Source organism: Polypterus senegalus, chromosome 9 (genome assembly GCF_016835505.1).
Source record: "Polypterus senegalus isolate Bchr_013 chromosome 9, ASM1683550v1, whole genome shotgun sequence".
In the NCBI taxonomy this organism is placed as follows: domain Eukaryota; kingdom Metazoa; phylum Chordata; class Cladistia; order Polypteriformes; family Polypteridae; genus Polypterus; species Polypterus senegalus.
In genome coordinates, this window is record NC_053162.1 from 126,164,094 (window position 1) to 126,190,198 (window position 26,105).

Consider the following 26,105-nt stretch of genomic DNA (forward strand, 5'->3'; position numbering starts at 1 on the left):
GTAAATGTTACATTTAAAGTTCTAAAAAAATGTATTCCTCAAAAAGTAGACATTTGTTAAGGATTTTGTATTAATTTTAGTTTACCTGGTATACACTGCGGCAGTTCATTTGTTAGATCACTTATTTTCCACAAACCATCAGCTTCACAATGTGCCACACCTGAAAAATAAAAAAACAAAATAACACTCATATTCTCTTTCAATTTGTCTGCCTATTCCCCAACATATGGCTTAGAGTTAGTTCCTTTTTTTCTATTGTACTGCCATCACATCATATTATATTGTATCATGTCCTCCTTTTCCTCCTTTCATATGATGTATTCAAAATCACTGCCATGGTTATAAGGACACTACAGCACAGAGGAGTCATTTTATTAAAGGTTGTTGTCTCGTAGTAGTGTTGTTGGACTGTTGTTAGAAAGAAAAACTTATCTATTTAAAATAACTATTGTCTGAGGGTGAAAAATTATCCTTAAACAAATGATAGTTTGTTTTTTAACGAGTATCCAATTGCACATAAACTGTATAGTGCAGTAGGGGTACTGTAGTAAGACCATGGAAAAAAAATCTGTGAAAAAATTAGATAAAATTGAGAATGTTACCCTTAACCTAAGAAAGAAAACATAAACAAATCTCACTTGGAGGTTAATGGGGCACATCAGTGAATCTTCCATTCATCTCCTGAAACTGCATATTCAGAGTAGAGTAACAGGGAAGCTGCAGCCTATCCCAGCAAGCACTGGGGACAAGGCGGAAACAATACCTGGGCAGGGAGCCAGTCCAGCACAAGTTGAACAAACAAACAGGCCAATCTACCTAACCTGCATGCCTCTGGACTGTGGGAGGAAACCAACACAGACACAGAGAGAACTTGCAAACTCTACACAGGCAGCACCCAAGACGTTAATCCTAGTCTCCTTGTTGTGAAGCAGCAGTGCTACCAATGTGCCACCATGATGCCATAGTGATTCTTTTCTGAGCCTAATCCCTGTCTTTAATAAACTTGCTTTAATTTATTTTTTCCTGTACTTGATGTGCTTGGTGTGCTAACAGTTATTGTTAAAAAGTAAGCATTTCATATTATGACTTAAATAATTAATAATATGCATTTCAAAAAGGTATTTATTGAAGGAAACCTTTTTATATTACAAAAAACAGAGCATTAAAATAGTTTATGTATTCCCTTCATTTTACAAAGGTTTTGATCCTCATCTTTCAATTAATATTCATCAGGCACAATCAGTCACAAGCTGATTTTGCTTAGAGAATGTCTTCCACCAAAAAATGATTTTTCTCATTCTGATTTTTGATTTCTTCTTCTTGTTATTTTGCACTAGGAAATATTTAATTTGGCCCAAATAACTCAATGTTTGTTTAATAATAAAGTACAGTACAGGAGATCTACGGTTACAGATCTTGTCTCACAGCCACAGGAGACTCCCTCAGGCTCTGGCCCAGTCACTAGCAACATGGAGTTTACAAGTTTTCCCTGTATCTATATGGGTCTTTCTCTGAGTATTCTGCTTTTACTCCTTATTCCAGTGACATTGTTTTAGGTTGTTTGGTGACTATAAATTAGCGCTCTATGGTTGAGTGTGGGTGTATGCATGAATGTTCTGAATGATGCACTTACAACAGGTGAAGCCTGCTCAAAGCAAACCTAAAACTAGATTAAACATGTTAAAGCAATGGATAGAAATTTAATAAAGTATCTAATTTTGTGATAGAATCATCTGTTACTTCTGGGTACATTAACTGGTCCAGACTACAACTATCCAACACGTTAGACTCTATCCTGTGATTTTTGGCTATAAAAATAGAGGTTAAGTATGTGACTTGAGATACAAAGTCTTTGTTTATGCATAAAGATGTACATGTATTTTATCTGGGGTTGCACTGGCATATTTTCTTTATAAATAATATTATATATTTTTGTATGAATTTAATGTGCATTAAAGGAGATGCAGCTATGGGATGTATTATTATTTTTCCTTTCCAGCAGATATTAATAATAATAATAATTGTAATTGGAGTGTCAAACTCTAAATATGTAAATTCCAATTTGCAAAATATATGGAATATGTAAAAATTGTAAGATATATGGAGACTCTTTAAACATATTTATTCATATTTTATATATATGACATAATTTTAAATAATGAAGTGAAATTAGATCTTATAAAGTAATACTGTACATTGTCAGATGAGGCCAAAAGTACAAAACTAGGAAGGAATTTATACAGTGATAGTTTAATTAACAAAGGGAAGATGTTAACCTAATAGGGAGAAGACAAAGTATAAATAAAGAGTATGACAACAACAGCTTGCTGCCTACCAAGACACCAAACATTTCTGTCTTCACTAAACTGCTCCATTTCTCCCTATTCACCTTCTGTCACACTCTTCATACCATGGTCTTCCCTTCCTCCCAGCCATTGCTCACCTCATCAAGCTTTTTAAACTCTGATTAATGAGTACAGTAATTGCAGATGTGCCCTGGAAAGTTCTTCCAGCATACCCAGATAATGTGTCCTGAGTCCATCTATGTGGAGGTTCATCTAGCTGCTTCATCTGTACCACAGGTATAACAATCACAGACTATGACATGGTGTATAATGATACAGAATTTCTGAGAGGCCAGCAGCATTAATGGATTTGTATGTGAATAAATGGAGTTTGCAAGGATAATGACATTTAATTAGTAACCAATGAAAGAGGTATGAGACAATTATATCAATACCGTTAGGTACCAGTCTCCAATTCCCCCATATCTGAAGCAACTATCATTATTTACTTCAAGATTGTAACATAACAACTATCACTGACACACGTATGTCTAACCTGTTAAAATATTAAACTAATCGATATATCTCTGCAAAAGAGATTGGAGCCAACTGAAGAGCACACAGAAAGCCCCATCAACAATTCACATGAAAAAAATAACAAAATGTAATTAGGATGAAATATTTTACAACCTGACACCTTTCCTTTCAGAACAAGCTTTTACACTCTAATATCCCTGGTTTATTTTATCTATAGTGAATGTTTTTTCTGTTTGTGGATATGGCAATATGAATATTTCAGTTTATATGTAACCTGATGAAAACAATCTAAAGAACATTATCTTGATTCTAATGGAGGTCACCTCATACAACTATAAATAACAGACATGCACTAAACAAGTCATGTTATCTATTAACAATATTTTTTATTTAAAAAATTATTCTTGTTTCAAAACTGTAATTATTGTATGGTATATTAGTCTCTCAGCTTCTCTATTCTCTGTGTTGGCTTGTGCAACAAAACATACTATTGCAATTTGCCTTTAAATGTATTTCCTTTAATGTTTGTATTGATAATGAAAAAGCTGTCAGTAAGAATTTACCTTCTAGTGTGGAATTCGTACAACCAGTATGTGTACCCTTACATTGTGTTGTTTCAGTAGATATTCCAACCTCTTTATAAGTGTGCCTGCCTATACCCCCCTCAATCTGAACTCAGTGACTTAACTCTAAAAAGTCACCATTCATCTTTTTCTGTTTTACTTTATTCACTCAAGCTCATACTTTCAGTGCTGTTTTCCATTTTGTAGTATTCTTTGCATTGATAAGTGACTGAGGCCTTAAATGTTGTCTCGTTGAAGTTCTTTATAGCATTGTCCACATCATCTGGTTCACCACAGTCCACAGCTGAAAAACAGAACATTTAAGTGAATAAAACAACAGCGAAACAGTCTGAATGTAAAGTTAGAATTTACCTATGCTTAACAAACTTGTAATTGACTTATAATTTCATAATGATCACATTCACAACAAATGTTAAAAAGCAATTTACACCAATATACTACATAATGATATAAACAACATTCCAAGTAAGGAGCTGTCCTTGGTGGGGGCAGAAAGAGGGAGGGAGTCAGAGAAATTTGGCTTTGGGAAATTTGGCTTTTTATGGAAGCTCTTTAAACAAACAAACAAACAAACAAGTAAATAAATAATACACGGTTTGTTCTGAACGCACACTGGACTAACTATAAAGCAAGAAAATTAAAAAGAAGAGTTCTGATTTGGTTGTCACAGTCACTGTGAAGTATTATGCAGGTGCATTGCTGTTGGTATAAAGGAGCCCCAGTTACATTTCTCGACACACTTTTTGCTGAATAACTTTTTGGCTGAAAGCCCTTAGTGTTAATGTGTCAGAGAGAGGATGTGGAGCATTGTTCATAATGGCACTCAGTGTTGTTTTAATTCACTCCTTTGCTACTACCCCCTGGGGAATGCACCCTATAAGTGATCTTGCCCTTTTAATTAGCTTCTTGATTTGGTGCGCCTCTCTTGAAGTGTTGTTACCAGCCCCGAACACCACAGTGTAAAATAATCACAGTGGCCATCACAGAGGTATAGAAGATGTGAAGGATGTCACTTCACACATTAAAGGAACACAGACTCTTAAGGAAAAAAACCCTGCTCTGCCTTTTCTTATATCGATTCTCTGTATTCTGAGATCAGCCAACCCGTTATTAATGTTGACCACCAAATACCTGTAGGACTGGACCATCGCTACATCCACTGTCTTTGTGGGTACCACTATGTTGACACAAAAGTTAATATAGTCTGTGATGCAGTGACAGAGTTCCTCAATATTGCCCCCATGTGACTTGCACATCCTTTCTTAGATCGTCATTTGGAAGCAGTCGTTCAAAGCCATTTCAGCCTTCAGGCTCCACTTCCTCATCATTCTGGTGGTAACAGGTTGCTGTCTAATAATAGGCTTGTAGCTTGTGTCACACATGGGTGAATGGGGGCAACGGGCCCGATGGAGTGCAGAAAAATGAAATGTGGGAACAAAGTACTAACACCTTTTTCCTTTCTTCAGCAGAAAAAACAAAGCTTAATGAACATACCTTTTTGGAGTGCTGCCCTGGTAATGCCCATTCCAGGTCTCTAAGATACAAACAGGTCATTCAATTAGAAAGAGGGTTAGAATGAAAACCTGCAGCCATGTTGGTCCTCCAGGACCGGAGTTGGCGACCCCAACTCTGGAATAATGAATCACACTTCTGTCTGGCAAAACCAATGGACGAGTCTGGGTTTGGCAGTTGCCAGGAGAATGGTACTTGCCTTACTGCATTGTGCCAAATGTAAATTGTGGTGGAGGGGAGATTATGGTGTGTTTTTGTTTTTCAGGGGTTGGGCTTGGCCCCTTAGTTCCTGTGAAAGGAACTCCTAATGCTTCAGTGTACGAAGCCATTTTGGACAATTTCATGCTCCCAACTTTGTGGGAACAGTTTAGGGATGGTCCCTTCCTGTTCCACTAGTGTACAAAGCAAGGTCTGTAAAGAAATGGATGAGCAAGTTTGGTAAGAAGAAACTAGACTGGCATGCACAGAGCCCTGACCTCAACCCAATAGGACACTTTTGGGATGAATTAGAGCAGAGAATGCGAGCCAGGCCTTCTTGTCCAACATCAGTGCCTGACCTCACAAATGCTCTCCTGGAAGAATGGTCAAAAATTCCCATAAACACACTCCTAAACCTTGTGGAAAGCCTTCCCAGAAGAGTTGAAGATGTTATAGCTGCAAAGGGTGGGCTAGCTCCATATTAAAGCCTGCAGTTAATCACACACACAGATACTGATTAGTCCAGAAATACAGTGGTAGAACATTCAAACTCCATGCAAACAATGATGAGACAGAAGACCACACATTTTAATTTATTTTTGCTGTGATTCTCTTACCTTGGCATTGAGGAAGAGGCCGTTGCCATGTACCATTATTTTGACAGCTTGAGAAGAATTCTGAGATCACCTTACCATTCTAGAAAATAACCATAGAAGAATAAACAAGCATATTTAACAAAGAAAAGTCAGAATGCTGTTAAAACATTTTTTAAAAAGTATTTAAGATAGAAATGAACTGACCTCTTTCATTATATACCCAGTTCTACAGTTCACTTGTATAGATTGTCCATAGTAATACTGCATCCATTCTGGAATTATGTTTCCATTTAAGACTGGTTTTAGCATAGGGCATGAAATCACTAGAATTATAGAGAAGAAGCCTGTATGATATTTCCATTTTATGGAGTCAAGATAAGCTTTTCTGTACACTGTACAATATGAATTAGTTAATTATGTTGTTGCTTACATTCTACGTTATACTGTATTTTCCAGCCTCTGCTCACTCCTAATTGACCTGTGTTAAATAAGATGTCAACTCTGTTGCTACCAGTAACAATTCTTTCAGGATGATCTTGGCCACAAAAAGTTTGAGGTTTTCGCCCAGGGACCAGAATCTAGAGAAATTAAACAGAAGTTGAGGGAACGCAAACATTCCATTCAATTTTATTTATTTTTGTATAATAAAGTGAACTCCCATGCTTAACTATATATATATACATATATACATATACTAGCTGATACCTGCCACTTCGCTGGTTTCACAATAATTTCACTAAAAAGTTATCAGACTAAGTTTACAAAATTAAATGTATAACAAAAAAGAAAACCGGACCCCCTGATAAGGGCTGTTCGGTCCCTGTACAACCGGTGTCAGAGCTTGGTCCGCATTGCCGGCAGTAAGTCGAACCCGTTTCAGGTGAGAGTTGGACTCTGCCAGGGCTGCCCTTTGTCACCAATTCTGTTCCTAACTTTTATGGACAGAATTTCTAGGCGCAGCCAGGGCGTTGAGGGGGTCCGGTTTGGTGAACTCAGGATTGGGTCACTGCTTTTTGCAGATGATGTTGTCCTGTTTGCTTCATCAGGCCGTGATCTTCAGCTCTCTCTGGATTGGTTCGCAGCTGAGTGTGAAGCGGCTGGGATGGGAATCAGCACCTCCAAATCCGAGGTCCTCAGCCGGAAAAAGGGTATAGTGCCCTCTCATGGTTGGGGGAGAGATCCTGCTCCAAGTGGAGGAGTTTAAGTATCTTGGGGTCTTGTTCATGAGTGAGGGAAGAATGGAGCGTGAGATCGACAGGTGGATTGGTGCGGCATCCGCAGTGATGCGGGCTGTGCATCGGTCTGTTGTGGTGAAAAAGGAGCTGAGCTGTAAGGCAAAGCACTCAATTTACCAGTCAATCTAAGTTCTTACCCTCACCTATGGTCATGAGCTGTGGTTAGTGACCAAAAGAACAAGATCATGAATACAAGTGGCTGAAATGAGTTTCCTCCGCAGGGTGTCTGGGCTTTTCCTTAAAGATAGGGTGAGAAGCTCAGTCATCTGGGAGGGGCTTAGATTAGAGCTGCTAATCCTCTGCATCGAGAGGAGTCAGATGAGGTGGCTCAGGCATCCGATCAGGATGCCTCCTGGATGCCTCCCTGCTGAGGTGTTCCGGGCATGTCTAACCGGGAAGAGGCCCCGGGAAGACCCAGGACATGCTGGGGGGACTATGTCTGTTGTCCAACGCCTGTTGTCCATTAAGAACAAGGATTGGAGGATACAACCTTTTGTGGTGCAGAGTCCAGTTTGAGCACTGTTACCCCAACAACTAATCTTCCAGCTGTCCACGGATGCACTCTGTTCACCGGACACTCGTTTCCCAAAAGAAGTTTTATCAAAATCGTGGAATCCCTGTAAGCGTCTCTTCATCATTCCTTTTTTTCTGAGTATCTTGGCAGCGTTCTCAGTGGACTGTCCCTCTCTCGCCTTCTCCTGCCCAGAAGTTTAAATCTCCTTCAGTCCCTGAAATTATCAGTTCTGGACAAACGGATTAAACAATGGCACATCTAAATTTCCTGGGTTTAATAATTAATGAAAACACAAGTTAAAATGTATTGTTACCAACCATTAATGAGTACAGGTCTGCTTATTAGAAGCCAATATTGTCAAACATGTTAATTTCCAAATCAGGTAAATATAGACATCCTCCAAGGAAGGAACAGTTCTGTTATCACAACTTGGTATTGTTTGTAATCTCAACCAGCCACACTTCAAAGTGTTGACTCCTTTGCAATACAACAAATACCTACAATCTGCAGACAGCCTTTTAACTTCTCACCCCCAGTCCCAACAATGGGTGCCTAATGAAACCACCCAGTGTACAAAAAAATGCCCCCTCTGACACATATATATTGTGGAGGATGGCCGGTCATTTATCCTGGCCAATACCCCCAAGCCGCCAGGTGGAGCCCTCCTTGCAGCATGGAGGTTCCCAGAAGACCAGCAGGGTATCATGGACAATGGAGTTTTTATACACAGCCCTGCTGGATGCCATGGGGGCCACAAGAGGGAGCTGCAGGGAGGACCGAAGAATTCTTCATGCCCTATGACCTGGAAATTCGTCATAGGAAGAGAGACGGGCTTCCGGGTTGAAGAAAAGAACTTTTACCTGACCCAGAAGTGATTGAGAATCACATGGACTGGGGATTGGGAACACTTCTGGGTCAGGAGATATAAAAGACTGTGAGAGCTCCCAGAGCTGAGTTGGGAGGCAGGGTGGCTAAGCATCTGGGAGTGGAGGATTGGTTATTGGATTATTGTATTGTTTATTGAGAATTGTGGAGAGGAGCGTACTTTGTGCACTTTATTATTATAATAAATCCTATTATTGAACTTTTATCTGGTGTCTGACGTGTGGTCTGAGGGTACAGGGGTGCGAGAAAGCCCTAATCTGTCACAATTGGCGTAGCTCGGCAGGATTCTCTGGCTGTCAGTTGGCAGAGGACCTGAATTTAAAAAATTTTATTGTGGACAGAATACCCCAAGAAGACAGCGTCAAGACACGCAGAAAAAACGCCAGAAACCTCACCTTTATCAAGTCCGTCATGGGGAAGAAGAAGACAAAGCAGAGCGCCAGCAACAGCGGAGGTCTAGCGCTCGACATTGTCTGCGCTCAAGACGAGCCATGGAGCAGCTACACGTTTCGGGAGAGATTTCCGGAGGAGGACGTCTCCAACGAGGTATGTGCAGGGAATGTACTTTACAATCTTTTTAATTTAACACATGATGTCCCATGTACATACCTCCCAGATGTCCATCCAAAGGCTCTGCGGGAGGCAGAAGACAAACCGATGGCGCGCTCTCGTTCAGGAAAAACCCGAAGGACTTCCGCATTACGGGTGCCGGCGAGGGACACGTGACCTACCACAAGGGATTTCCAGGAAGGTGACATTCCGTGTCCAGCTGTTTGTGGCTTCACCCAAGAAAAGACGGACTTGGTTTTTCTGAAAGGGAAAGGGGAGGCGAGCGAAGCACCAATCCCCCTACAAAAAGGTAAGGAGGTCCGGGAAATGACTGATCGGTCCCTTCGATAAATTGATACAGATGGATCGCAGTCAGCTAAAAGCGGCACCGTGGACCTCCATAAAGAACTCCGTCCCAGGCTCCCTTGCGGAACCCGTCAGAGCACGTGCCAGAGGCGGGCGTGCTCATTGGCTCCCGGCCGGCGGGAAGACAGACGAGGAAGTAAGTCTTCTGCCGGTCGAAATAAATAATATTGACTTGCGGGAACTCGAGCGCTTAATCGAGCCCGTAGCAAGTTTTTTACAGGTCCTGACGGCCATTGAAAAGATCGTCTGGGAGTTGGGAGCTGCAGCCAAAGCGCCGTTGGAGAAGCTGAGGGATTACGTGCGCCGGTTTGGTGGGGAGCCTCCCGTATATCATGATGTGGCGGTACAGGTGTTATACTAAGGTTGTTATAATATTAAGAATTGTGTCACTGTATCTGTTTTAGATCTCTTTAAATGTATTTTTCATTCTTTTTCTGTGTAACATGCCATGAAGAGCTGAGCCAGCTTTAGCACAGAGTGTCAACTTTCAGAAGTGCTGCGCCAGGCAAAGCATAAAGACAGACTGGAACAGCTGTGTTCAGCCCTAAAAGGCCTAAGTGTTATATGATCTGACTGCCTGATGCTTAGCTCAGTTTGTCTACCTTGTTTGGCATTGTACTGGGGGATTTAGTCGTGTGGACACAATATAAAAGAACGCTGGAACCTGGCCAAGCTTTGAAGACCTGTGGGAGTGTAAGCCATAGACTCCAAGCCACCTCCGTTGTGACAGAAAAAAGCCATTTCTACACGACCGAATCCCCGGGTTAACGATGAAGTGTAACTGGTCTTCCCTGTTTTATAGCAACGTAAGCCGCATTAAACAAGCTAAGTATATTCTGTCTTTTCTGTGACTTTGTCGCCGCTTATCGCCGAAAAGAGGGATATCGCCATTATAATTTATACTTATTTAACTAAAGGGTTATTAAAACACCGCAATATAAAAGAACATATCGGAAACAACAGGTAAGTGAAACCCGTACCATATATAAAACAAGAGGGACGCAGTGTAATCTGGGCCCGCTTTTAATAAATAGCGGGTGCCAATACACGGCGTGCCCAACAAGAGAGGCCGGTATGATAACCGAGTGGCCGGCGGAAGGGCTAATCGATCCAGGGCAGCTACACAATGCTGACTCCCGGAGTGAGACAGTCCTAAAGACGCCGCCACAGGTAATTTGTAAAAGTAAAGGGGTGCAAACAGTAAAGGGTCTCTCTTTACTTAATAGAGAGACTCAGACTGTGGACAAGCCCCAGATTAAGCAGGAGATCCCGAAAATAAAACGGGGGTCTCCTGACAAAAAAGAAAGAGAGAAAGCAACATTAGAGGCGGCAGGGGTTTCTCTCCCAGCAAGAGAAGGGACGGACCTAACATTTTCTTATTGTTTTCAGTCCCGTAGGGGGAGAAGACCAGGAGGACAGAGGCAGTGTTACGGGTGCCGAAGGTTGGGCCATATTCGGCGGAACTGTCCTTGGAGAGAGGGGGATAAGACGTCGGTTTGGACTAATATTCCCCCTAGGTTCTCCAGGGACCAAGATGTTCGAATTAACCAAGGCTCAGCCAGAACGTCCTCTTGGAGGAAGACTTCCCTCTCGGGGCAGGCCGCTCCGAATCTTTATAATTCGTCGCTGGGTGGGAATACTGTGGAGGATGGCCGGCCGTTTATCCTGGCCAATACCCCCAAGCCGCCAGGTGGAGCCTTCCTTGCAGCATGGAGGTTCCCAGAAGACCAGCAGGGTATCATGGACAATGGAGTTTTTATACACAGCCCTGCTGGATGCCATGGGGGCCACAAGAGGGAGCTGCAGGGAGGACCAAAGGCTTCTTCGTGTCCTATGACCCGGAAGTTCATCATAGGAAGAGCGACGGGCTTCTGGGTTGAAGAAAAGAACTTTTACCTGACCCAGAAGTGATTCAGAATCACATGGACTGGGGATTGGGAACACTTCTGGGTCAGGAGATATAAAAGACTGTGAGAGCTCCCAGACGGCGAGCTGAGTTGGGAGGCAGGGTGGCTAAGCGTCTGGGAGTGGAGGATTGGTTATTGGATTATTGTATTGTTTATTGAGAATTGTGGAGAGGAGCATGCTTTCTGCACATTATTATTATAATAAATAATAATTGGACTTTTTTTCTGGTGTCTGACGTGTGGTCTGAGGGAACACGGGTGCGAGAAAACCCTTAATTCTGTCACTATATATATATATATATATATATATATATATATATATATATATATATATATATATATATATATATATTTATAGTGACCACTGCCGGGGCATTGCAGAACCCCCCAACCTCAACAACTTCACAGACACAATCTCTGTTGAAAATAAAAGGTGTATTCACACAAAATATCTTGCACAAAGGCTTCACAAATGTCATAAACCAATCGTATTTCCTCTTCTCTTTCTCTTGTCCTGCTGCACACCTCCCAGGCAAGCTTCCTCCTCTTCCACTCAACTCCAACTCTATTAGATGATGTTTAGTGGTCTGTTATATCTTGGACCCGTGGGTAACTGATGTTATATACTATTTGAAACTGGAAAAAATCTAATTTGCACTGAAGATCTGTACAAAACCTTTTCAAAACTTGGCAGGATCTAATCAATAACATTTTAGAATAAGCATTTAAATTGAGGAAGCAAGTTCTCTCCCCTCTTTTACTCCATTTATCTGTATTCATTTGTCTTTACTAACAAAGTTTTACACAGCTGGCCTAGCTCTTTTTCTCAGGGGTGGGGGCTGATTTGTTTCGAACCTTTTTCTTTTTTTTTTTTTGTAAAACTCAAGTTATGTGTATGGAATGTTATTTGATTGTAAAAAATGCAATATAATTAAAATATAAATTCAAAAGAAAGTGGAAGATGTGACCGTTGACAAATGCAATTTAAGGGACCAACTGATTTCAAAGCTATACCATACTTCACAGGAACTATGCAGTTTAAGAATTTCAGTGGGGACTTGAAGGAGCATTGCCTCTAGGGAATTTAGTTAGCTTAAACATAAATAATTTAGGAAACATTCTGTTTAGTGGTGGGAACAATCAGGTCCAATTTACTTAGGGTGACAGCTAGAGGCTCAAGAATGAAAGAGAATAATATGTGATGGGGACAAGGGACAAGCTTGCCTGACACCATTGTAAATACAAAATGTAAGGGAGGTATGTGAATTAATACTTTTGATTGGTAATGGGCAGAAATAAGTGATGTTTTGGCTACATTTATTGGAACAATTTGTAGAGTAACAGCTATTTGGCCCAATAAATGTAATCAATTCTATTTACTTTATTTCTAAAAGGTAACATTAAGTCCCAAAAGTGATACTGTCTGCCATGCTACTTGGTAACTTATTTTATGTACTTGTGGTGCTCTGTAAAAATAAAAAAAAAATTTAAATTTTATGTAACATTTACCCATAACAGCGGCGGCACAGTGGCGTAGTGGTAGCGCTGCTGCCTTGCAGTTAGGAGTCCCGGGTTCACTTCCTAGGTCCTCGTGGAGTTTGCATGTTCTCCCCGTGTCTGCGTGGGTTTTCTCCGGATGCTCTGGTTTCCTCCCACAGTCCAAAGACATGCAGGTTAGGTGGATTGGCAATTCTAAATTGGCCGCTGGGTGTGTTTGTGTGTGTCCGGCAGTGGGTTGGCACCCTGCCCAGGATTGGTTCCTGCCTTGTGCCCTGGGATTGGCTCCTGTGACCCTGTGTTCGGATTCAGCGGGTTGGAAAATGGATGGATGGATTTACCCATAACAGGTTTCTATCTACATGATGCTCACATGCTGTTGTTGAAGAACACATTTCAAAATAATAGCTGGGCTCCACAATACTAATTCCCTTCATAATTTTAAACAATTCTGTTACTCATTAGCCTTATTTTGACCCCTGAAAAAAAATAGTCAAAAATGTTACATTTTTTTCAACAAGACACAATATTATTACATGTCACAGAAAGATGTAAATATCAAAGCATCAACATAAATGTTATGTTATGCGTAGTGTGCACTGCTGTACTGGTGCATAATTTAGTACACATAATTTGTGTGACATGTTGTGAAACAGTCACCAACCACAGTCTGACATTGCAATCGGGACAGCAGAAATGTGCTTCTTTTCACTTATTTCTTATAATATTTTTTCAGTTGCTTGTGTATGTGTATGAAGAATGATAGTGTCTGAGACTCATGACCAAAGCAATCCTTGTGTTATTGTAGACTACCAGAGTACAAGGCTTAGTGGCTTCCACATTTCCCCTAACAAGAATTTAGTTGCTGTATTGTGAACAGTGCTTAGGAGATTAATGTATTTCTTTTTCTTTCTACTTGATCTCAATCATTTTGCCCTTTTTGCCTACTTGCATCATGGTGAAATTCACCACCTCTCATGACTTTCGCTTTATTCAACTAATAGTTTTTGTTTGTTATGAAACTGTCTTTACTTTTTATAATGCACACTTTCAGAGACTACTATAAATCCCTATATATTACTGAGTTTAAAGAAGACCATGCACAATGTAATGCATTTCTGGATACATTACAGATACCACAAATAGACACTTTTAGTGCAGAGGAACTTGATAAACCTCTGGTGTTATCAGAATTATTGGATGCTATAAAGTCACTCCAAGGCAGGAAAGCAGCAGGCCTTGATGGCTACCCTGCAGAATTCTACAAGAAATTCTCCGCTCAGCTGGCTCCCCTCCTATTAGCAACATTTACAGAAGCCAGAGATAACCAATCTCTTCCTCAAACCTTACGCTAAGCACTAATCACCGTTTTTCCAAAACAAAATAAGGACTTATTACAATGTGCATCATACAGACCAATTTCACTTATGAATAACGACGTTAAAATACTCTCTAAAATCATAGCTAGAAGGATAGAGAAAGTGCTCCCCTCGGTAATATCATAAGACCAAACTGGATTTATTAGGGGCCGACACTTATCTTCAAATCTTTGACGCTTGTTTAATGTAATATACTCACCAACTAAATCAAACACCCCAGAAATATTATTATCACTTGGTGCAGAAAAAGCATTCGACATGACTGAATGGAAATACCTTTTTACTATATTGGAGAAGTTTGGGTTTGGCCCGAACATTTGTGCATGGATTAAATTACTGTATACTAACCCAGAAGCTTCAGTTTGCATCAACAACATTTGCTCAGACTACTTTAAACTACAACGTGGTACTAGACAAGGATGCCTCTTGTCACCGCTGCTGTTTGCAATTGCCATTGAATCACTGGCAATACATTGTCGAAATACTGATCAGATAAAGGGGATTAGCAGAGAAGGACTGGAACAGAAAATTTCATTATATGCAGATGATATGGTACTGTATATATCGGACCCAGAAAATTCTGTGCCTGCAGTCTTAGCAGCACTCACAGAATTTCAAAAGCTCTCTGGTCTCAGAATTAATCTGAATAAAAGTGTACTCTTTCCAGTGAAGTAATATTAGATTAGATACCCTACCTTTTATCATTGCAGAACAGTTTAAATACCTAGGGGTAAACATAACAAGTAAACATAAAGCTCTATATCAACAAAATTTCGCCGTCTGCATGGAAAAAATTAAACAAGACTTGTATAGATGGTCTTGCTGGAAGAATTAACACTGTTAAGATGAATATTCTTCCTAAGCTCCTTTTTTATTTCAAAGCATTCCAATATACATTAATTTGGAATTCAAAACATCCACGCATCAAAACAGCGACCCTAAAGGCAGAAGGTTGCATGGCTCTACCTAACTTCCAGTTTTATTACTGGGCAGCAAATATACAGAAGATAAGACACAAATAGAAGAACATACACAAGCTTGGTCCGCAATAGAAGTAAAATCCTGCAGTACTTCTTAGTATTCCTTGCTCTGTGCTCCAATAAACACACGTTATTGGCAATATACCAATAACCCAATTGTGCTCCACTCACTTAGAATCTGGAATAAATGTAGAAAGCATTTTAAGACGGAGAAGCTTCTATCTGTGGCACCCCTGCAAGCGAACCACCTCTTTCAACCTTCACAAACATATGCAGTTTTTAATACCTGGAAAAAAATTGGAAATAACTTGCTTAGGGATCTTTATATAGACGTCTTTGCATCCTATGAACAATTACATTCCAAATTTAACATTCCAGCTACACATTTATTTCACTATCTTCAAGTCAGGAACTTTGTTAAACAGAACCTTCCAGATTTTCCTCATCTTGCACCTTCATCCATGCTGGAAAAGATATTGTGCAATCTCAAGGAATTAGACTCCATCTCTACAATATATGAAATCATTTTACAATCCCTCCCTTTCAAAGATCCAAGAGGACACTGGGAAAAAGATCTCTCAATCAATATATCAGAAAAGGAGTGGAAAGTAGCAATGCAGAGAATTCACTCAAGCTCCATATGCGCAAAGCATACAATTATACAACTTAAAATTATATATCGAGCACATCTGTCTCGACTAAACCTCTCCAAAATGTTTCCAGGGCATGATCCAACCTGCAAATGCTGCAACCAAGCCCCAGCCTCACTGGGTCACATGTTCTGGGCCTGCACCAAATTAACATTATTCTGGACAAAAATTTTTACTTACCTTTCAGATAGCCTTGGACTCACAATCCCTCCTAACCCATTAACAGCTGTGTTTAAGGGTTCTTCCAGAGGGGTTTAAAGTGGAGAAAGACAAACAAATTGTGATTGCATTCACTACACTTTTGGCACGCACACTTATTCTGATAAACTGGAAGAACCCAAACTCTCCTCTTTTAAGTCAGTGGGAAACTGATGTGTTATACTATTTGAAATTGGAAAAAATCAAATACTCAGTTAGAGGATCCATACAGACTTTTTTCAAAACATGGCAGGATCTAATCAGTAATATTCTAAAGTAAGCTCATAAAGCACAGAGAATTTATTAATTTAGGTATGTTTACAAGCCTTAAATTTCACGCCGTTTTGGCTTACTCTCTTTCAGGGGTGGGGATCGATCTGTTTTTAACTTAATTTTTCTTTTTGTAAAAACATGATTGCTCTGTATGGATTGCAATAAAATTAATAAAGTATTAAAAAAAAAAAAACTGTCTTTACAGCCTTTCATTTACATGCCATCGTGTTGAAGGCACTGTCCGACTCACAAATATTGCCACATTATCGTAGAGTGGCAAAGCATATAGAAATATTCATGATTTTTTTTGCAGCATAATGTTTTTTGTCCAATAGATGACAGCAGAATACTGTCCCAATAGTTACTCTGGCTTTACACTACAAAGCGAATCATTAAACATCGACCCTTGCCTGTCTTGGGCTTAACCCAGTTTTTAATACCATAGAATTTGGAGTTTGCATCACACTCTGTGTTAATGCCAAGGAGGTTCATTTCCTTATTATTAAACTGAAAAAATTCAACTCCTTGAATCAACCCTGAAAGATCATACCTTGCAGTCCTAGAATCAGCCTAGTTACTCTTATCTAGACTTTCTGTAGCACTGCTTTGTCCTTTTTATTTAGTATAGAGACCAAACCACACACAGTACTCCAGAAGAAGCCTCAGTAATCTATACATATAAAAAGCAAAGCCCTCACTGACTCATCACTAATTCTCCCACTTTCCATATAGGTGGAAAGCTAAAATTTCGCATGCTCATTCCTTGCAGTGTACTTGCAAAAGTTAGGCATGTTTCATGTTCTATTGCAACACCCAAGGGGGGGAAAACAGGTGTACCCCCTAAACTGTATATATAGAAAGGGGAAACCCCTCCTCACTATTTCTGTGACTTCCAATATACGTACGAGTCTCATATTTTCTACGCTCATCCTTTACACTGTATTTACAAACGTTAAGTATGTTTCATTTCGCACCGTGACCTGTAACAAACTTTCGAAAACAACGTCTTCTTTTTGGTCGTTCTCACCATTATGCAGTAAGGAACTTTCAGAACTGACCTCTCCTTTTGGCGGTTTCATTCCTTTAGGGAAGTGTTTCCCAAACTTGGTCCTGCCGACCCCCTGTGGCTGCAGGTTTCTGTTTCAATCACATTCCTAATCAGTGACAACACCTGATAGCACTGATTTCATTTAAACAGCTGGTATTTTTATTTTCTTTTATTCGACATTCAGAAAAGCACAGCAGCATAATTTTTACATTTATAAGATATTTAAAAATATTTCTGGTTTTACTATAAATTTAAATACATAACTCTCTTTTGTTGATTTCATTATATTTTGCCCTTTCTCTGTGCAGTTTTTCCCCTTCGTTGTATCTTAATAATGACAGTTAAAAATGAGCAGAGCAGACATGCTGGCAAATAACACTGAATAATCAAAGGCTGCAAGTACTTGAGCATTAGACCCCACTAATTTGTAAATAAAGGATTACTTAAACAATTAGAACACCTTGAAAAGTAGAATGAAAATCAAGATGAAAAATTACTGTTAAAAAGAAAAAAATGCATTATTCCCATATACCTGCTTGGTAAATTGTAATATTTTTTTTTAGCAAACTTAGTTTTTTAATTTCTACATTGTTCCCTAAACACAGAACTTGGGAAATATCAGTTCACTTAATTAGCCCAGGAGTTTAATTAAAAATAGAAGCTGGTTGGAACAAAAACCTGCAGCCACAGGGGGTCCCCAGGACCGGGTTTGGGAAACACTGCTTTAGGGGAAACCCCTCCTCACTATTTCTGTGACTTCCAATATACATAGGAAGCCCACATTTCCCATGCTCATCCTTTACACTGTACTTACAAACGTTAAGTATGTTTAATTTCATGCTGTGCCCCGCAACGAAGTTTCGAAAATAAGGTCTTCTTTTTGTTGGTTCTCACCATTATGCTGTAAGGAACTTTCGAAACTGACCTCTCCTTTTGGTAGTTTCATTCCTTATTTCCATTAACAGACAATTTATTTCACAGCAGAGACACACAAGGACCTCACCAAGTCCCCCTTCCTTTTTCCACACGGCTGCTATTTGTGCTCCTACCACATAGTTGGCTCCCTGCCTAAAAATGTGCATTTCTCATACACAACATTTACAATCACAAATTAAACTCTTTACAATCATCAGATTCACTCTCAATACTAAAATAAGTCTACGACAAAGACATTGACAATCATGTTACGTTATTTTAAAATTGTTTCCTTTTCTTTTTCATAACTTCTTTAACACACTACTTCTCCGCTGCGAAGTGCGGGTATTTTGCTAGTGTAATATATAGCTTAACTTTAATCTACCTTGATTTGTACTGGGCTGTGTAACCTAACATTATCCTCCTCTGCCTTCTCTGTAGACTCTCTGGATGTAAATAGCGAAGAGTCTTAGGCTCTTCTCATAAGATATACTTCTAGGTTTCATACTTCCATTGTGTATTCAAATCTAATATTATTACTCATTATGTATAATACTTTACATTTACTTATGTTAAATGTTATTTTCCTCAAATCTGCTCAAGTCTAGGTTATGCCCAGGTCACTTCAATTATTCAGCTAATAGTAGATTGTCTGTCATTCCTTATAGTTTGGTATTATCTGCAATCTTTCCTGGCTTATTAGTCACATTTTAATTTATATAAATTTTAAAAAGCAGTGGCTCCAACACTGATCTCTAAGGGACAACACTTGTAACATTCTTTAATTCTGATAAGGTTCCTTCCACCATACCCATTTACTTGCTATATTTAAGCCAATTTACACTGCACCTTTTACTTCTTTTAGTTTGATCAGAATGCCCCTATACAGTATGCTACCTTATACAAAGTTTTCTGAAAATCAAAATAAATAATATATTATGCACTTTTCTAATCATATGCTTTTTTGCTTTCTTGTGCATATCCAGCATTTTATTTCTTTTAATTCTAACCCAGCCACAGGGGATGAACAAACCAGTGTGTTTCTTCGTGCCAGTCCCAAGCCCGGATAAATGGGGAGGGTTACATCAGGGCATCTGGCGTAAAATTTTGCCAAATCAACATGCAACAATACAAATTTCCATACCAGATCAGTTGAGGCTTGGGTTAACCACAACCACCACCAGTACTGTTAGCCATCAGAGTGCTGGAGGAAATTGGGCTAATGTTGGCTAAAGAAGGAGAAGAAGAGGGGAGAGACATGTCCGGAGGCAGGAGGAGAGGAGGAAGGTAAAGACAGTGAAACTGAGGATAGGAACTTTGAATGTTGGCAGTATGACTGGTAAGGGGAGAGAGTTAGCAGATATGATGAAGAGAAGGAAGGTTGAAACATTGTGCGTGCAAGAGACTAAATGGAAGTAGAGTAAGGCCAGGAGAATCGGAGGTGGATTTAAATTGTTCTATCATGGTGTGGATGGGAGAAGAAATAGGGTAGGGGTTATTCTGAAGGAACAGTATGTCAAGAGTGTTTTGGAGGTGGAAAGAGTGTCAGACAGAGTAACGATTATGAAGCTGGAAATTGGAGGTGTGATGATGAATGTTAGTGCATTAGCCCCGCAAATTAGGTGTGTGATGGATGAGAAAGAAGATTTTTGGAGTGAGTTGAATGATGTATATGAACAGTGTACCCAATGGAAAGAAAGTGGTGATTGGAGTGGATTTCAATGGACAAGTTGGTGAAGGGAATAGAGGAGATGAGGAGGTGATGGGTAGGTATGGTATCAGGGAGAGGAATGAAGAAAGTCAGATGACAATGGATTTTACCAAAACAATGGACATGGCTGTGGTGAATACGTATCTTAAGAAGAGGGAGGAACACAGGGTTACGTACAAGAGTGGAGGAAGATGCACACAGGTAGATTACATCCTATGCAAAAGAGTCAATCTGAAGGAGTGGTGGCAGGGGAAAGTGTAGTTAGGCAGCATAGGATGGTAGTCTGTAGGATGACGCTGGAGATCAAGATGAGGAAGAGAGTGAGGGCAGAGGCAAGGATCAAATGGTGGAAGATGAAAAAGGAAGACTGCAAGGTTGAGTTTAGGGAGAAGGTGAGAAAGGCACTGGGTGGTAGTAAAGAGTTACCAGACAGTTGGGAAACTACAGCAGATGTAGTAAGGGTGACAGCAAGAAGGGTGTTTGCCGTGACATCTGGACAGAGGAACAAGGAAAAGGAAACCTGGTGGTTAAATGGGGAAGTATAGGAGAGTATACAAAGGAATAGGATGGCAAAGAAGAAGTAGGATAGTCAGAGAGATGCAGAAAGTAGACAAGAGTACAAGGAGATACTGTAAGGTGCAAGGTGAAGAGAGAGGTGGCGAAGGCTAAAGAAAAGGCGTATGATGAGTTGTATGAGAGGTTGGACACTAAGGAGTGAGAAAAGTACCTGTAACGAATGGCTAGCCTGAGGGACCAAACTGGGAAAGATGTGCAACAGATTAGGGTGATAAAGGATAAATATGGAAATGTACTCACAAGCAAGGAGAGTGTGTTAAGCAGATGGAAAGAGTACTTTGAGAGCCTGATGAATGAAGAGAATGAAAGAGAGAGAAGGTTGAATGATGTGGAGATAGTGACTCAGGAAATGCAATGGATTAGGAAGGAGGAAGTAAGGACAGCTATGAAGAGAATGAAAAATGGAAAAGCCATTGGTCCAGATGATATACCTATGGAAGCATGGAGGTATGAGGGAAGTGTGCCAGTGGTGAGGTCTGCGGTAGGAGTGACGGATGCATTCAAGGTAGAGGTGGGATTACATCAGGGATCAGCTCTGAGCCCTTTCTTATTTGCAATGGTGATGGACAGGTTGACAGATGAGATTAGACAGGAGTCCCGGTGGACTATGATGATTGCTGATGACATTGTGATATGTAGCAATAGTAGGGAGCAGGTTGAGAAGACCCTGGAGAAGTGGAGATATGCTCTAGAGCGGAGAGGAATGAAGGTCAGTAGGAACAACACAGAATACATGTGGTCAGTGGAATGGTGAGGACGCAAGTAGTAGAGCTGGCGAAGGTGGATGAGTTTAAATATTTGGGATCAACAGTACAGAATAATGAGGATTGTGGAAGAGAGGTGAAAAAGAGAGTGCAGGCAGGGTGGAATGGGTGGAGAAGAATGTCAGGAGTAATTTGTGACAGACAGGTATCAGCAAGAGTGAAAGGGAAGGTCTACAGGACAGTAGTGAGACCAGCTAAGTTATATGGGCTAGAGACACTGGCACTGACCAGTAAGAAGGAGTCAGAGCTGGAAGTAGCAGTGTTAAATATGCTAAGATTTGCACTGGGCGTAACGAGGATGGATAGTATTCGAAATTAGTACATGAGAGGGTCAGCTCAAGTTGGACAGTTGGGAGACAAAGTCAGAGAGGCAAGATTGCTTTGGTTTTAACATGTGCAGAGGAGAGACACTGAGTATATTGGCAGAAGGATGTTAAGGATAGAGCTGCCAGGAAAAAGGAAAAGAGAAAAGCCTAAGAGGAGATTTATGGATGAGGTGAGCGAGGACATGCAGGTGATTGGTGTAACAGAACAAGATGAAGAGGACAGAAAGATATTGAAGAAGATGATCCACTGTGGCAACCCCTAACGGGAACAGCCAAAAGAAGAAGATTTCTTTTCATTCTAAATTCATGTTGACGGTTATATCCCTGTTCTTAACATGTAATGCCCAATCTTTTTCTTAATAATTGCTTTCATTAATTTATCCATGATTTGTGTTAGACTGTCCTACTGTTACTTAAATTGACTTATCATCTTTTTATATAATAGGACATCATTTGGTAGATTCAAGCATGTGGGACTTCCCCCTGTGCGCAGCCATTTTTCAAAAATACCTGTTATGATTTTCTATATGCACTCTGCAACCATACACATAATTTGGTCCAAGAAGTTTATTTAATTTAGCCAATTTTATTGTAATTATATCTATATGGGAGATGAGGTTCAGAACAGCAATACATTGAAAACAATACATCATGATAATACACTGAACAACTACAAACGTATTTAAATCTTAAGAGAGGGTGGTCAGACTAGACTTCCAGATAACATCATCAAAGGTGTTCTCCATACAGAAAAGTTTCTTCACTTGTCTACAATCATCAGCATGGATTCTTCTAGTAGACAACACCATGGAACTTCTAGCAAACAACAATGTAAAATGTACAAACAACAATGTATTGTGTTAAAAAAAAAGATGTGTTAAAAAAAATGGGGAAATGTAAATGGTCCAAAGTAGGTGCATAGCATTTGCCTATCCAGCACCAACAGTTTTAGGGTGTACTCATACTAGACACATTTGTCCCCACCTCCCTACTCCCCTGTAGGCCTGCACTCACACTGTGCTTTAACTTTCTGAGCCAGGGCACGTTTTCGTCATCAGATTGAGACTTTATGTAAAGCCAAAGATCCAAACATGGACTGACAGCATGCATGTCAATATGATTTTCATTTCTTTGTGTTTTTTTTTTGGAGTTGTGTAGGGCAGGATAACGTTCTGCTCTCTTACAGATTAAGTATGCAGCGCAGCAAATTGCTGTTAATCATACTGCACGTATGAGAAGATTAAAGGAGGAATTTGTAGTTTTCTTGACAATTACAATCCATGTTCATTTGTAAGGTGAGAATCAAAACCTGTTTTTAACTCAAATTGTATTGAAAGATATAAGAATTGCACCATCTACATGGGCCCTGCGGTGGGCTGGCGCCCTGCCCGGAGTTTGTTCCTGCCTTGCGCCCTGTGCTGGCTGGGATTGGCTCCAGCAGACCCCCGTGACCCTGTGTTAGGATATAGCAGGTTGGACAATGACTGAATGACTTTCCATCTACATAGTAATAAGACTTGTCACATCATTGACGTCACATCTGTGTTCTGTGCTCTGGTACGTTTAGCAATCATACTGTTCCCAAATCCAAGAGGGCTAGGGCACAGTATTGTTGGCCTGGCATGGAAAGATCACACTGACCAAAAGAACTACACTTTGGGGGTTTACATGCAGAGAAACGTGCTCGGACACAGAATAAATTACTAATGTGAGTACACCCTTGTTTCAAACAATAGAAAGTTTCTTTAAGAAAATCACTTAATTTGAAGAGGTGCTAAAAGAGTGCCAATGGACATTTATTTTTATTTTGTTTAATTTTGAAAAGAAGACAAATCCCATTAATAAAAGTGATACCAGTCTAGTGGTTAATATTTACAACTAATTTTACACTATTTTGTTGTCCTTCATTGAAAATTTAGGTGAAATTCCAAAATGCTTTCCATGTTAGAATTCAGATTAACAGGAAAGAGTGTTTTTAATGGAGAATCTAAATAAACTACAACTGCCTGTTTATTTGTAAAAAAAATATTACAGAGAAAACAATGTATTAATAAAAAATGCCATGCACACTTCAGCTTCTTAAAAACATTTCTTACAGGAACTTGAAGCATTTTTCAAACTTTGACTCCTTTAAATAGGAGCAACTTATGACAGCATGTGTAAATGATTTCATGCTTTGTTCTAGGTTAATAAAGAATTAAATTAAATTACACTTTATTCAGTACCTTCTTTCATTTTTGTTCCCTGTTGCCTTGTCCTGTGTTTTTGCCTTGGTCACAGTTCATGGTGCCAGAAGTAGCCCAGTTCTCCAGCTTACATCCCCCTCAAATGGTGCATCAAAGATGTAAATTAACTAGTCTTTCTACACATCACTCACGTATGTTCACAAGCTTAGAGTTGAAAGAATAAGATAATAAATGGAAGTGGCTAAAATTAGGCTCCTGTGCAGTGTTGCTGGGATTGCTGTTTGTGACTATGTGAGGGCATCTTTGCAATACAAGAGAATTTCACAGTAGAACCACTGCTTTTCTCGATCAAGAAGAGCCAGTTGTGGAGGTTTGAGCATATATTCAGGATGCTTCCCAGGTTCCTCCTTCCAAAAGTGGTATAATAGACCTGATCTAGTGGGAGAAGACTGAGGAGCACCTGTCTTTCACCATACCTGTAGATGGTCTGATTCACACGATCTTCCTGAAAAGGTCCCAACTTCAAAGATGTCCAGAAATGTAATTATCAAAATAAATCCTTTCTCCAGTCTCAAGCTGTAGTTACAAGATATGTTAGGTGGATAGAGTTTGGGATAACCAGGAGACATTATTACACCTTCAGTCTCTAAGCTGTTTTCTGCATTACACAATGCTGAAGATAAAAAGAAAAGAAAATGAAAATGATCAGTTTCCAGGATGATAACATATACAGTAGATGGCATTTGTGGCTGTATCTGATCTGATATTGTAGAAAAAGTTCTAGTGCTAAGCATTTCATAAACCTCATGTATTTATTTCTCCTGAATGTTCATTCAAAGGAATAGTTCTTCTCATATACACCCCTTGATCACTCTTGGACATATTTTTTAAAAAATATTGTTCTCTACAAGTTCCACCATCTTGAAAGGTGAGTTAGTGGTGAGTAAGCTCACAAGCATCTTTACCAATCTGTACGATTATACTATAATTTTACTGATCATGTCAAAAGTTAGATTCTCCTGTAGGATAAGTGCATGAATTATGGGTAGTGACAACAAACATATAAACACAGGTACAAAGGAAGATTTAATTAATACATATATACAGTCTATATATATAGATATAGGTGAGATATAACCTTCTTGTACTACTGTATATTACCCTGGTACCCTATGAAAACATGTTCCTCTGAGTTAAGAGAAGTCAGCTGAGATGGGTACATTCAGTGGAGATGTATGAGGTATGGTTTATTGGGTTGTGAATATGTTAAAGGCATTCTCCTCTGTCTCTGTCTTTTCGGTCTTTAAATGTCTAGGAATCACAGAAAAAGAACTGGAATCTTTCAGTGTATTCTTTTTACTACATTCAGCTTGTTGTTACTAAGACCCTCACCAGATCATCCAGAATAGACACTGAAAGGTTGAATTGGTGGTAGTAATGTGTGTTTGATAGCTGTATTATAACTCTTCTGTTGTAGTGGATTTTTATGGAAATAAAAAGTTTTATTAAAAAAGGACAAAAGAAAATCAACAGTCATTGTACCCAGTCATTTAACTTTAACTTATTAGCCAGGAAGTAACATTCTCAATTCATATTACAAGTAAGCTATCAAAATGACCTAGCTACAAAAATCTCTGTCAAACCAAGAGGAAAAATGACTTAGAGAACTGTCATTTTAAAAATGACTGGATTAAAAAGCCAATCTTTATAATGCCTTCTTCTGAAATATGCAGAAAATATGTTTGATCTGTATTGAAACAGTCACTATAATAAATGATCACTGGCCTCTCTAATGCAGAGGTATTAAAAGCATTGCAATATAGACATTTTATTTAAGCTTGCGTGTGATAAATTAATAAATAAAGTTATTGAATCCATAGAAACCAATACCCCTGTCAGCTGCAATTGCTGCGTGTCATGTTCATATCTTGGCAAAGAACATCCAGAGTTGTCAGTCACATTGGCCATATATTCCTAGCTATTGATGAACTAAACAATTGTGCATTTATGTCTGATATTCTGATGGAGCAGAATTTAGAGAGGAAAAGCAGTCATATGCATGTGGTGTGTTTAAGGGTGCACAAGCACCTGCCCATTTTGCTGTAAGTGCTGTTTTCATATGATTTATAACTGAACTGGCAAACATGAAGAGAGTAATTTTGTGTATGAATTCTCTACCGCACACTACCTGACTTGTTAGCACGAATTCAGCACCTGTTATTGCCACTCAGCTACCATCACTGGAAAAGCAAAGATCATCTGTAGAGATGCAACCCACCTCAGCCATAGCATCTTTACACTTCTGTCCTCTGGCAGAAGCTTCAGAGCCCTGCATGCCAGCACTACTAGGCTGAATAACACCTTTTACCTAAAAGCAATCAGCCTATTAAATGCACAGCGATCATTGCCCCTTCCTATACAGAGCCACCACTGA

The 26,105-nt window shown here is 39.6% G+C and overlaps 1 protein-coding gene across 1 annotated transcript in view; it reads right to left on the bottom strand.

Moving 5' to 3' along the window:
* Window positions 1-26,105, bottom strand: part of LOC120535738 (complement C1r subcomponent-like) — a 73,606-nt gene that overhangs the window by 13,755 nt on the left and 33,746 nt on the right. Inside the window, exons 5-10 of the mRNA XM_039763767.1 lie at window positions 24,148-24,344; window positions 6,143-6,290; window positions 5,917-6,035; window positions 5,734-5,812; window positions 3,567-3,689; window positions 86-160 (exon numbers count right to left, since the gene is read on the bottom strand). Of these exons, the coding sequence (XP_039619701.1) occupies window positions 86-160; window positions 3,567-3,689; window positions 5,734-5,812; window positions 5,917-6,035; window positions 6,143-6,290; window positions 24,148-24,344 (741 nt within the window). The remainder of the gene's footprint in view (window positions 1-85; window positions 161-3,566; window positions 3,690-5,733; window positions 5,813-5,916; window positions 6,036-6,142; window positions 6,291-24,147; window positions 24,345-26,105) is intronic.